This window comes from Macaca mulatta, chromosome 2 (genome assembly GCF_049350105.2).
Source record: "Macaca mulatta isolate MMU2019108-1 chromosome 2, T2T-MMU8v2.0, whole genome shotgun sequence".
NCBI lineage: Eukaryota > Metazoa > Chordata > Mammalia > Primates > Cercopithecidae > Macaca > Macaca mulatta.
In genome coordinates, this window is record NC_133407.1 from 102403259 (window position 1) to 102415615 (window position 12357).

A 12357-nucleotide genomic window follows, 5' to 3' on the forward strand; every position below is an offset into this window, starting at 1 on the left:
TTATTAGGAAAGAAAAGGAATAAAAGAATGGCTACTCTGGCCGGGTGCAGCGGCTCACTCCTGTAATCCTAGAACTTTGGGATGCCGAGGCAGGTGGATCACCTGAGGTGAGAAGTTCGAGACCAGCCTGGTCCAACATGGCAAAACCCTGTCTCCACTAAAATACAAAACATTAACGGTGTGGTGGCAGGTGCCTGTAATCCCAGCTACTAGGAAGGCTGAGGCAGGAGAATCGCTTAACCCAGGAGGCGGAGGTTGTAGTGAGCCAAGATCATGCCATTGCATTCTAGTTCGGCCAACAGAGCAAGACTCCATCTCAAAAAAGAAAAAAAAAGAAAAAAAAAGAAAAAAAAGAATGGCTGCTCCATAGGCAGAGTGGCCCCAAAAGCTGCTGGTTGCCCATTTTCATGGTTATTTCTTGATCATACGCTAAACAAGGTTTGGACTATTCATGAGTGTTCCAGGAAAGGGGTGGGCAATTCCCAGAACTGAGAGTTTCTGCCCTCCCTTCCGAGACCATGTAGGGCAACCTCCAGATGTTGCCATGGCATCTGTAAACTGTTGTGGCGCTGGTGGGAGTGTCTTGTAGTAGTTAAGGCATTATAATTAGCACATAATGAGCTGTGAGGGCAATCAGAGGTCACTCTCGTTGCCATCTTGGGTTTGGGGCTTTGGCCAACTTCTTTACTGCAACCTGCTTTATCAGCAAGGTCTTTATGACCTGTATCTTATGGGGACCTCCTATCTCATCCTGTGACGAAGAATGCCTAGCCTCCTGGGAATGCGGCCCAGCAGGTCTCAGCCTCCCTTTTCCCAGCCCCCATTCAAGATGGAGTTGCTCTGGTTCACGTGCCTCTGACAAGTTGGCCTGGGTTGAGTGTTCCCTAGTGTGTGGTTGTTGGAGCTGTTCCTAGCAGTAACAGGTATTGTCAGTAGGAAACAGGCCTCTGTTAGCCCTGGGGCTGGCACTCTGCCCAAGTATGTCGGCCTCATTTTAGTGGTGACAAAACTGGGGCTCAGAGACATCAACTCCCTCATCTCGAACCCCCAGACTGTCAGTGGTGGGCTGGGGTTATGAATGTGGGGCTTGAAGACCCATCGTCTCCTCTGGTCCCCCAGTCTCTGCTGCCCAGGAGAAACAGGATCCCAGGATCCAGGCCCCTCATGGCACCAGCCAGGGTGGGTGGAGATGAGGAGGCACAGTTCCAAAGCCCCCCGGATTCTGAGGCAGGTCGGGGGCCGAGAGCAACCCGGACCTGCGGACCCCACCCCGAGAAGAATGGCTGCAGGTCCGGCCCAGCGGGCAGGAGGTCTGTGTCCTCAGTCAACGTGACGGCGCTTCCCGCTCCTCCAGCCAGCCAAGGCCGTGCCGTCTTCACGTTTCCAGTCATGCGGCCTCCTCTCCAATTCCCAAGCCCAACCCACAGAGACAGCGATCTGGGGTCAACGTGAGGTTTGTCAGCAGCTCTGACCCGCTGCTTCCCGCCAGCCCCGCGGCCCGTTCTGGAAAGCTCTCTGCTGTCCCCTGGTGGGGAGGCTCGGGGCAGGGCTCTGGTTGCAAGCATGGGGTCCCAGAACCTCCTGGCTCTGTCACCTCTGCTGGGTGGAACACCAACCCAGGACTGAAGCAGCAGATGGGTGCCTGATTCCTTATTATCAGAGCTCCGCCCACTGACAAGTCCCTCTCCGGGCCTCAGTTTCCTCTTCCATTAAACAAGGGGCTTGGGGGATACAAAGGAGAGGTAACAGCTTAGTGAGGATGGGAGGTTTCTTCTGGGGAGACGAATACATTTATGAAACTTGATGGCGTGAGTGGTTGCACAGGACTGTGAATGCACAAATGCCACATTATTTGCGTTGAAATAGTTAATTGCATGCGATGTGAACGTCACCTCATTTAAAGTGTTTAAAAGAGGGGCCTGGGAGAGTGCAGTGTATGCGAGAATCGCGTGGGACACCCACAGTCTCTAACCTCGGTTTCCTTGCCATAAACTGGCAGAGACCGTGTGAGCTGTGTTCCTGGGGCCCAGAGATTCTAAGAAGGAAAACCTGGGTTTCCAGGGACTGGGATGAGGGCTGGAGGCCGGAAGGGGAGGGGTATGTGGGGACGGCTGGGGGGCAGCCCAGATAAGGCTTTCAATACTGGGTACCAGCATCTACACAGGCGAAGATCCCCGCATCTCACTTCCCGCAGGGCTGACCAGTGGCCAGAGGTGGGACTGGCCAGGCCTGGCCCAACCAAGTCTGGGAGCAGAGGACACTGAGTGAGGGATCCCTGGGGCCACCCTCACTGGCCTGTGGCTCTCCTGACACCACAAGAGAGGTCCAGGAGCTGACCTTGGGTCCTAATGGGGGACATCTTCCTGGCTGCAGGCTGGCAGGGTGGTGTGGTGGTCAGTGTACTGGGCTCTGTGTCTCCGCCCCTACCTGCTGTGTGACGGTGGGCCAGACACCTAACCTCTCTGTGCCTCTATTTCTTCAATGGCGAACAGGGACACTAGCAGCCCCCACATCCAGGCACAGTGGCCTGAAGGTTAAAGGCAAGGGTGGCACGAGACCTACAGCAAGAACTCTGAGCAGGGAGAGCAAGGAGCTGCCCAGAGTTCCACCACCATCTCCCCCCTGGCCGCCGAGGAAACCGAGGCTCATGATGACCTGGCCCAGGTCTGTTGGACTCACAGTTGTTCTCATCCCCAAGATCAGAGGGCTGCCACCAGGGAAGGAGATGGCCCCCAGACACAGCCCAGGAAGCACACAGGGAAGGATGCCCTGGGGACTTCGGTATGTTATTGCAAAAAAAAAACCATTTATTGCTATTTGAACCCTGCTTTCATGCCTCCATTTCCCAGAAAATGAGCCACGGGAGACACCAGGAGAGGGAGGAGACCATCCTCCTTGCACAAAACCCACTCCCTCGGATGCTGTCCTCAGCGAGGGTGGCTGGGGGCCAACCAGGGGGCCCACCCGCAGAGTGGCAGAGGAGGCAGGTTGACCCTGTGGACGTTGAGCTCTGTGGCGAAGGTCCTGGCCTTCTGGTAGAAGAAGAGCGACTTCTCACGGTCCAGGAGGAAGTTGTGGGAGATGGCGGCCGGCCGCGTGTAGATCTTCAGCTGTGCCTTCTTGTTGCCCAGGTCCACGGCGGCTGCCAGTGCCAGCTGGTAGTACCCGGCTGCATCAAACAGGTCCTGAAGGGGACAGGTCATGCTCAGCAAGAGGGGGACTTGGAGCCCGTCTTCCCAGAGGCCGTTCCTGTCTCCAGGTCATTCCACATGTCCAGCCAATGCTGGCTCACCCCATGAACCCCGAAGCCTGTGACACTGCTGTGGTCTCAGCTGCAGGAGGTGGGGACGACACTGACACCCCGGAAGCCTTCCTGACTGCCCCTACGCCCCACTCACCCCAAGTGTCCTGCCCCAGTGCCACCCTCTCTGCAGGCAGTGGCTGCTTTCCCCATGGGCTGAGGTCAGGGCAGATCCTGCCTGCTCTGAGAGTTCCATGCAGGGCCCGTGGCTCCAAGCCACAGCAGGGGCACAGCGTTGAGTGACCCAGGCTCCCCTCTGGCCCCTGTCCATGCTGACCATTTCCAGGCCCTCCACGGGACAGGCCAGGTACAAAACCATCTCACAGGTGTTCTATCTGGCAATGTTCCCTGAAATATTGACGGAGTGTGACTCCCCAGACATCCACTCCCATTTTCAATGCATCTTTGGCTCAAACTCACCATCCCTGGGTTGGGATGCCGTCTCCCAGACCTCCTCCTTGACCCTCCCATCCCCCACCCGGCTTCTCCCCAGGCGCCTCCTCCACATGGGGTCACCCAAGGGACCTCTCTAAGACCCATGCCTAGCCTGTCCCTCTACCATCTCAAGATGACTCCCAGGGCCAAGGACAAAGTCCAAGATGCAGCAGTCCATTCCCCCACTGCCCCGCCCCACACACGGCGCAGGGGCGTGAGAAGGCCCCGAGTCACCGCCACTGCTCATCCAATGCCCCTCGGCCCAGCCGAACACTGGGCTCTGTGCTGGGTGCGTGGCTGAGCCTAACGTCCTTGCTCCCAGTCTGAGGGACCTGGGAGTGAACACTGACCACACAGGGTGGCCCGGGCTGTGGCAGAGGGAAGCCCAGGAGCCTGTGGGGGGCCCAGGAGGCCCCAGACTCAGCCAGGGGTGGAAGGCAAAGGCTTCCTGAAGGGGTGGGGACATCCCAACTAAACAGGAAGGAGCCAGCCAATGCATATGTCTCTGCGTGTGCCTGTGCATGTGTCTGTGCATATGTGGGTGCCTGTGTGTCTGTGCGTGTTTGTGTGCCTGTGTGTGCGTGTCCGTGTGTGTGCCTGTGTGCATGCCTGTGTGTGTGTGCGCGCCTGTGTGTGCGTGTGCCTGTGCCCGTGTGCATTTGCGTGTGCATTTCCATGTGCCTGTAGTGTGTGCAGCAGCTAGTGAGTGGCAGGCTGAGCCAGGACACACCTAATCCTCCCTATTCCAGGGCTCGCTCTCACGTGTAGACTAAAGGGGACCCCTTTTTAGAGGCAATTGGCAAAGATGCCCATTTACCCCTGCCTCTCTGCCAGCCTTCCAGGCCCCATGCAGCCCGGCTTTTTCTCCTACTCCTCTGGGCCCTGGGTCCAGAGCCTACTATACAAGGAGGAGGGTGTAGTCTTGGAAAGACAGCCGCCCTTGGGGAATTCCAAGTGGGCCTCCCTGTGGGAAGCTGGCCTGCGCTGACAGCATAGTCACGATGAGGCCCAGAGGGCTGTGCATGGGAAGGAGGTGAAGGAGGGCTGTGCATGGGAAGGAGGTGAAGGAGGCCTCTGCCCCTCAACCCCAACCGTGGACTTTGGCCTCTCAGGTACTACTTGGCCCTTTCCTTCCTCCTGGGCAAGCGGAGTGGGTGGCAGGCTTGACCAAAAGAGATAAAGGCCTCTTCTGGGAGGCCCGTCCCCCTGGGTCCCAGGCGAGCCCCTGAGCGGTGAGCAGCGTCCCTCTGGGTCTGACACTTGGCACCTCCCTGTCTGGCTGGGACTTGGGAGGCCACAGGGACCACTTCTGACCACCAAGTGTCGCCAGCACTGGGCGGGGGCCTCCCGGGCAGCCCCAGGCCTGCGGTGGGGGATACGGGGTGGGGTCTTAGGGCTGCCCCAGCTCCTCATGTTGTTCTAAGGCCCCCAAGATCTCGGCCCCAGGACTGGAGTGCCCTGGCCCCTCAGCCCATAAGGAGCACTGACGCGGTGCCGGTGCGATGCTGAGGAGGGGCGGTGCCTGCTGGGCAGAGGGGTGGAGACACCCCAGGTCTGAGTCTGACAGTCCCAGCTCTCCACCCCTGCAGGGCTGGGGGCAGAGGGAGCACAGCACCTCCCCTCGAGACAGACCCGACCCAGCAAGGCCTCAGCCTGGCTGGCTCAGGCCCCACCGCACCTGCCCCGAGCTGGGGTTTCCCTGTCTGTGAACCCAATGGTAAGACACTGGTCCCACCCCACCCTTCCTGGGTGATGTGAAGATTCAAGGTGTCTCGGGGCTCCAGGAGGGAGTTGCTCAGTGCAGGCTGGCACCCTGGGCAGGCTTCCTAGACGAGGCGCCAGGATTTGGGTTGGATCTTGCAACGTTGATTCAATGTGAGGATGATGCCGTCCTCCGAAATGTCCTTCTCCCGACCCTGTTTTCTTTGTTAAATGCAACTTGACACTTGACTGTCAAGAATCAGCTTTGGTGTCATCTCCTCCAGGAGGGCCCCCCGACTACAATCCTCCTTCTTTACCCAGAGGACACCATTGCCCACTCATGTGTCAGCCTCCCGGGCTGAGACAGTTCTTGAGGGTGGGGCCTGGCCAGCTTGGGAGCTGGGTTGTATCTGCTGACCTTGCCGGCTCCTCCAGCCACGTGCAGAGCTCCAGGGAGGCCACTGGGCCATTCCTAAGGAAGGCTGGAACCCAGGCCTCTGGGGTCTGGGTGGAGATCCCACTCCAAGGGGGCCAGGAACACCCCAAGCCCTGCCCCTCCCCACCCACCTTCAGGTCGTAGAAGATGATGTCACCGAGCACCAGGTACACCTTCACGTAGTAGAGGGTCTCCTCGTCGAACTCTAGCGGCGAGTTGCAGAGCTACAGGACCTTGAGGTAGAAGTGCTTTGCCAGCTTGCCATGACCCAGCTGATGGTGCAGGGCGGCCAGCCGGTGGTAGGCCATGCGCTCGTTCAGCTGGTCCCCTGGGGTGCAGGCCAAAGGGGCAGGTGTGAGGACGTGGCTCCCTGGGGCAGGGAGGGCACAGGCCCCTCAGGAGCAGGTATGCAGACCCCAGGCAGCACACCTGGCTTGCCTCCAGGCACCTGCGGTCACCTGGGCAGCTCTGGCCAGTCCCTTCTGGGTTCCCAGACTCACTTTCCCATCTGCAAAGCAGAATTAATAAGGCCTGCCCCTGTCTACTGTGAGGCTTTGGCAAAGTCGGACTTGGATGGCCCAGCTCTGTGCCTACACATAGCCACCTGCCTATGCTCACTGGTTTTAACCAGGGGAGCCCAAAAGCCATGCAGTCCAGGTGCTCCCAGGCACCCCAGCTCCAGGCAACCCACAGACATAACATCCGACTCCTCCTGGGTGTGTCACAATCAGAGCCCCCTACTTTGGGGAGTCAGCTGCACACCTACTGTGTACTGGGCCACAGGGCACAAGGCGCTGGGGCATGTGGCCTGCCTAGGGTTCCCTGTCTCTGGAGGGGGACAGATGACCCTGGCACAGCACCAGGGGATGCCCGGCCTTAAGGGGCAGACTGTTGGAAGGGGAACTGGGATTTTATCAGCCAGAGAGCTGTGTGGTTGATGAGGGTGGGAAGGGTACAAGAGAAAGGGAATATGCCACTCGGCCTGGCACATACAGGGACCAACGAGATGCCTGGCATGTCTGGAAGGCAGAGGGCACACTGGGCGGCCCTTGTGGTCAGCAGCGGGAACAGGCAGAGGAAACAGAGCTCAGTCAGGCAGGGAGCTCTGCACTGCGTGAGAGACCTCGGGCAGTGCCCCACAGCCGGACGGGGAAGCCAGTTGGGTAGATCTGCCTGCCTGGACAGGAGACCAGGAAAATCCAGCAGCTGTTTCAGCTCCTGCCCTGCAGACCTGGAGGCTGGGCTCTGGCAAAGTGTGGGTCCTGGCAGGGTGGGGGCTCAGGGGACTTACCCAGAGTGATGCTGAGTGCTAGGGCCACGTAGGCAAACTCCAAGCACTCCTGGGGATTTTCCAGTGTGGCCAGCAGTGCCACCAGCTTGTTGCACAGCTGTAGCTGCAGCGCCGCCTTGCGGTTGCCCGTAGTCATTGCCAGGGCCAGGACCCGGTCCTACCACACAGGCAGGTGGCTCAGGTTTCCCGTAGCACCCACCTTGCCCAGCGCCCTCCTCAGAGCTCAAACATGTGCTTGGAGCTTCCCACACCCCAGCTACCCCTGCACCTCCACACAGCTCTGTGCTCTGGGATAACACACAGTTCAGACACCCAAGTTGGGGGCTGAAGAATCACCTGAGGCCCATCCAGCTACACCCGGCAGCCTCAGACCCGTCTCTCCCACCTGGGCACCGGGGGTCTGACTCAGGGGAGCCAGCACTCCTCTCTGCTCTAAAAACACCACATTTATCTGTGCCCAGGGCTGAGCCACACCGTGAGCTCAGAGGAAGGGAGAAGCCATCCCACTTCCGGGTGCATGCAGACCTGGGCCTCCCACTGACATGCTGTGTGTCCTCTGACATGTCCCTGTGCCTCTCTGAGCCTCAGTTTCCTCATCTGAAAGATGGGGACAGAACTTTCCGCTCATGGTTGCTTGAGATCATCAGGTACAAGGGTAGAGCCATTGTCACATCCAGGCCCCGAGCGTTTTTCCCGGGCAGGGGCACGGTCAATATCATGCCCGGTGAGACCACTTGGAAACTAGCATGTGCATGGGTGGCCCTGCCTCCAGGTGGGAGGCCTCTGCCCTGCCACACCTGTGCCTCAGCCCTCCAGGTGCCCCCCTGAGGCCCACCCACATCAGCCCACAGGCCAGCTCACCCACATCAGCCCACAGGCCAGCTCACCCGGTAGAAGGACACAGCTTTCTCCCGCTCCCAGGCCCCACTGACGAAGATGTCTCCAGCTGCCTCAAACAGCTCCAGCCCCAGGTTGGGGTCGCCTGTGTACAGGAACACATTCTGTGCCACCTGAAAGGAGACAGAAGTTCCCTCAAGACCCACACCTGGTGAGGTAGCCACGCCCACCTTTTCCAGCCTCCTTCCTCTCACACACTACAGGTACACCTGAGCATTTTTCAGACCCTGTGCATTAGGGCTGCCCCCACCACTGGCATGAGGACAATGAACTGATGCACCTGAGTGCCAGGAGATGACTGAGCAGCTGCAGCCCAGGAGCCCGACACCTGTGAATCCTACCACCAGGGCTAGCCGTAGCCCACTCCCCCTGCACTCAAACCAGTCTCCGTGGCCCCCAGATTGCTGGGAGCCCATCCCCTGGCTCCTTTCTGCGTTGCCACATCCCTGCCACATCAACAGTGTTTGTGGGTGGGCCTGGTCCCCTCTTGGCCATGAGCTCTTGATCCCTCTCCTCAGCTCAAGGAGGTATACAGCAGGTGCTCAGTAATGAAAGCTTCACCAGGCTTGTGGGCTTCACAATTTGTTCCAGATCACACTGTGTTTGGGAAAGCCTCTGAAAACAGCCACTATGATAGATTCATTTTGTAAGGAAATGTGCCACCTGGTGCTTGGAGCAAGTTCTTCTGTGTGTTAACTGAGTGGTCACATTATTTGAGCATGTGCTGTATTTGAGCAGGTGCTGGGCACTGTGAGGGGCCGCGCCTCTGCCCTCAGGGAGAAGATGCTGGCCACTGGGGGAGGATATGAGGGAACCAGTTGGAGGGAGGAAAAAGGCACACAACAGGTGCTCAGCAGTGGCTTAGGAATGAGTGGATGGATGGATGAATGGATGAGGAGATGTAGACACATGGATGGATGGATGAGTGTGTAGATAGATTAATGCTGGGATGGATGGATGGATGGATGGATGGATGGATGGATGGATGGATGGACGGACGGACGGGTGGGTGGATGGATGGGTGGATGGGTGGATGGATGGATGGATGGATGGATGGATGGATGGATGGATGGATGGGTGGAATGATGTGTGTATGTCTGTATGTATGTATGGGTGGGTAGATAATGTATGGATGGGTGGAGGGTAGATGATGTATGTGCATATGGATGGATAGATGGTGGATAGATGAATGTATGGATAAACAAACTGACAGATAGATGAATGGAGGGATGGATTAATAGGTAGATTGGTGGGTGGATGGATGAATGATGGATGGATGGACGAACAGTGAATGGATGGATGGGAGAAAGGATGGATGATGGAAGGATGGATGGATGGATGAATGGATGATGGATGGATGGAAGGATGAACAGGTGGATGGATGGATGATGGAAGCATGGATGGATGATGGAAGCATGGATGGATGATGGATGGATGGATGAATGGATAAAAGGATATGTGGATGGATGATGGATGGATGGAAGGATAAACAGGTGAATGGATGGATGATGGAAGGATGAACAGACAGATGGATGGAACAACAGGTGAATGGATGGATAGACGGGTGAATGGATGGATAAAAGGATGGGTGAATGATGGATGGATGAATGGACAGATGGATGGACAGATGGATGGATGAATGGACAGATGGATGGATGATGGATGGATGGATGGATGGATGGATGGATGATGGATGGATGAACAGATGAATGGATGGATGATGGAAGGATGGATGGATGAATGGATAAATGGATAGATGGATGAATGATGGATGGATGAACAAGAGGTGAGTGGATGGTTGATGGAAGGATGGATGGATGACAGATGGATATATGGATGAATGGATAAATGGATGAATGGATAAATGGATGAATGGATAAATGGATGAATGGATGAATGATGGATGAATGGTGGATGGATGAATGGTAGATGGATGGAAGGATGAACAGGTGGATGGATGGAAGGAGGAACAGGTGAATGGATGGTTGATGGAAGGATGAATGGACGGATGGATGGATGAACAGGTGAATGGATGGATAGACAGGTGAATGGATGGATGATAAATGGATGGATGATAAAAGGATGGATGATAAAAGGATGGATGGATGAATGGACAGATGGATGGATGATGGCTGGATGGATGATGGATGGGTGGATAAATGGATGGATGGATGGATGATGGATAGATGGAAGGATGAACAGATGAATAGATGGATGATGGAAGGATAGATGATGGAAAGATGGGTGGATGATGGAAGGATGGATGGATGGATGAATGGATAAATGGATGGATGGAAGGATGAACAGGAGGTGAGTGGATGGATGATGGAAGGATAGATGGATGATAGATGGATGGATGGATATATGGATGAATGGATAAATGGATGGATGGATGGATGAATGATGGATGGATGGAAGGATGAACAGGTGAATGGATGGATGATGGAAGGATGGATGGATGAATGGACGAACAGGTGGATGGATGGTGGCTGAATGAATGGATGATAAAAGAATGGATGAATGATGGATGGACGAATGGATGGATGGATGGATGGACGATAGATGGATGAATGGAAGGATGAACAGGTGAATGGAAGGATGAACAGGTGAATGGATGTATGATAGAAGGATGGATGGATGGATGGAAGGATGAGCAGGTGAGTGGATGAATGATGGAAGGATGGATGGATGATGGATAGATGGAAGAATGAACAGGTGAATGGATGACGGAATGATGGAAGAATGGACGGAGAGATGGATGAACAGGTGAATGGATGGATGGATGATAAAAGGATGGATGATGAATGAATGGATGGATGGATGGACAGCTGAATGAAAGCATCATGGATGGATGGAAGATGGTTGGATGGATAATGGAAAGACGGATGGAAGGATGGATGGAAGGATGGACGAACAGGTGAATGGATGGACGAAGAGGTGAACAGAAGCATGATGGATGGATGGATGGATAGAAGGATGAACAGTTGGATGGATGATGGAAAGATAGATGGAAGGATGGATGGATGGACGAACAGGTGAATGGATGGATGGACAGGTGAATGGATGGATGATAAAAGGATGGATGGATGATAGATGGATGGATGGACGGAGGGATGGATGGATGGACGGAGGGATGGATGATGGATTGATGGATGGATGCGTGGAAAGACAAATAGGTGAATGGATGGATGATGGAAGGATGGAAGGATGGATGGATGGATGATAGATGGATAGATGGAAGGACCCACAGGTATATGGGAAGATGATGGAAGAATGGATGGATGATGGATGGATGGATGGAAGGATGAGCAGGTAAACAGATAGATGATGGAAGGATGAATGGATGGGTGGATGGACAGGTGAATGGATGGATAGACGGGTGAATAGATGGATGAGAAAAGGATGGATGAATGATGGATGGATGGATGGATGGATGGATGGATGGACAGATGGATGGATGGATGGATGAACAGGTAAATAGATGATGGAAGGATGAATGGATGGGTGGATGGACAGAGAGTGAACAGCACAGGGGTCCTCCTGCATCCCTTGCCACTCACCTGGATGTACAGGTCCACCAGCTCGCTCTGCTGCAGGCTGTAATAGATCTTCCCTGCTTGCAGCCAGGCACGCGCCTCCTTCTCTTTCTTCTGAAGATCAATGAAAATCCCCAGACTTCATTTAGTGTAGTCCAGAGTGGATTTGTAGGCCCTGGAATCAGACACAGGTGTCAGAACAAGGGCTTTCATCCTCCTGGAACCAGTCTGCCTCCTCCTGTGGGTCTGGTGACAGATGAATCTGGAATGTGCGGACTGGGAACGGCCCTCTTGTGTGTGCAGTGTTCTGCCCTTCCCAAGCTGCTAGGAGGGCCAGGGTGAACACACACAGCATGGAAAAGATGAAGGACATCCTTCTGAGGGAATTGAGCATCATGCTGCCCTGTAGCAGGAGGAGTGTGCTAGTCCATCTCCCCTGCCTCCCAGACATGGCCTGTGTCTTCTCCACACGCACCAGGAGCCGTTAGTGTTCAGAGGCTATCTGGGCCGATGGTTCTCAAGGTGTGCAGGTATCACAGTCACCCGGAGGCCTGTCCCTATAGCTTGCTGGCCCTGCCCACAGAGCTTCCGGCTCCACAGGCCTGGGGCAGGCCCTAGAACTCCCACTTGCCACAGGCTCCTAGGTGACATAGATGCTGCTCTGCTGGTCCAGGGACTACACTTTGAGAAGCATGGCTCTAGCACACTGGCCCATTTTCCTTCTGTGAACCTGAGACCAAGACTGGAGCCAGTCTCCCAG

The 12357-nt window shown here is 55.6% G+C and overlaps 1 protein-coding gene across 2 annotated transcripts in view; it reads right to left on the reverse strand.

The window, feature by feature from the left end:
• Window positions 1-2784: 2784 nt before the first annotated feature.
• The window catches only part of LOC144339524 (SH3 domain and tetratricopeptide repeat-containing protein 1-like), a 56257-nt gene continuing 46684 nt past the window's right edge, over window positions 2785-12357 (reverse strand). Inside the window, exons 3-7 of one of the 2 annotated variants that reach the window (XM_077994204.1) lie at window positions 11622-11772; window positions 8052-8174; window positions 7165-7321; window positions 6005-6201; window positions 2785-3185 (exon numbers count right to left, since the gene is read on the reverse strand). In XM_077994204.1, coding sequence (XP_077850330.1) covers window positions 6098-6201; window positions 7165-7300 — 240 coding nt within the window. In that variant the 5' untranslated portion in view covers window positions 7301-7321; window positions 8052-8174; window positions 11622-11772 and the 3' untranslated portion in view covers window positions 2785-3185; window positions 6005-6097. The remainder of the gene's footprint in view (window positions 3186-6004; window positions 6202-7164; window positions 7322-8051; window positions 8175-11621; window positions 11773-12357) is intronic. The other variant, XM_077994202.1, reaches the window with a different exon arrangement.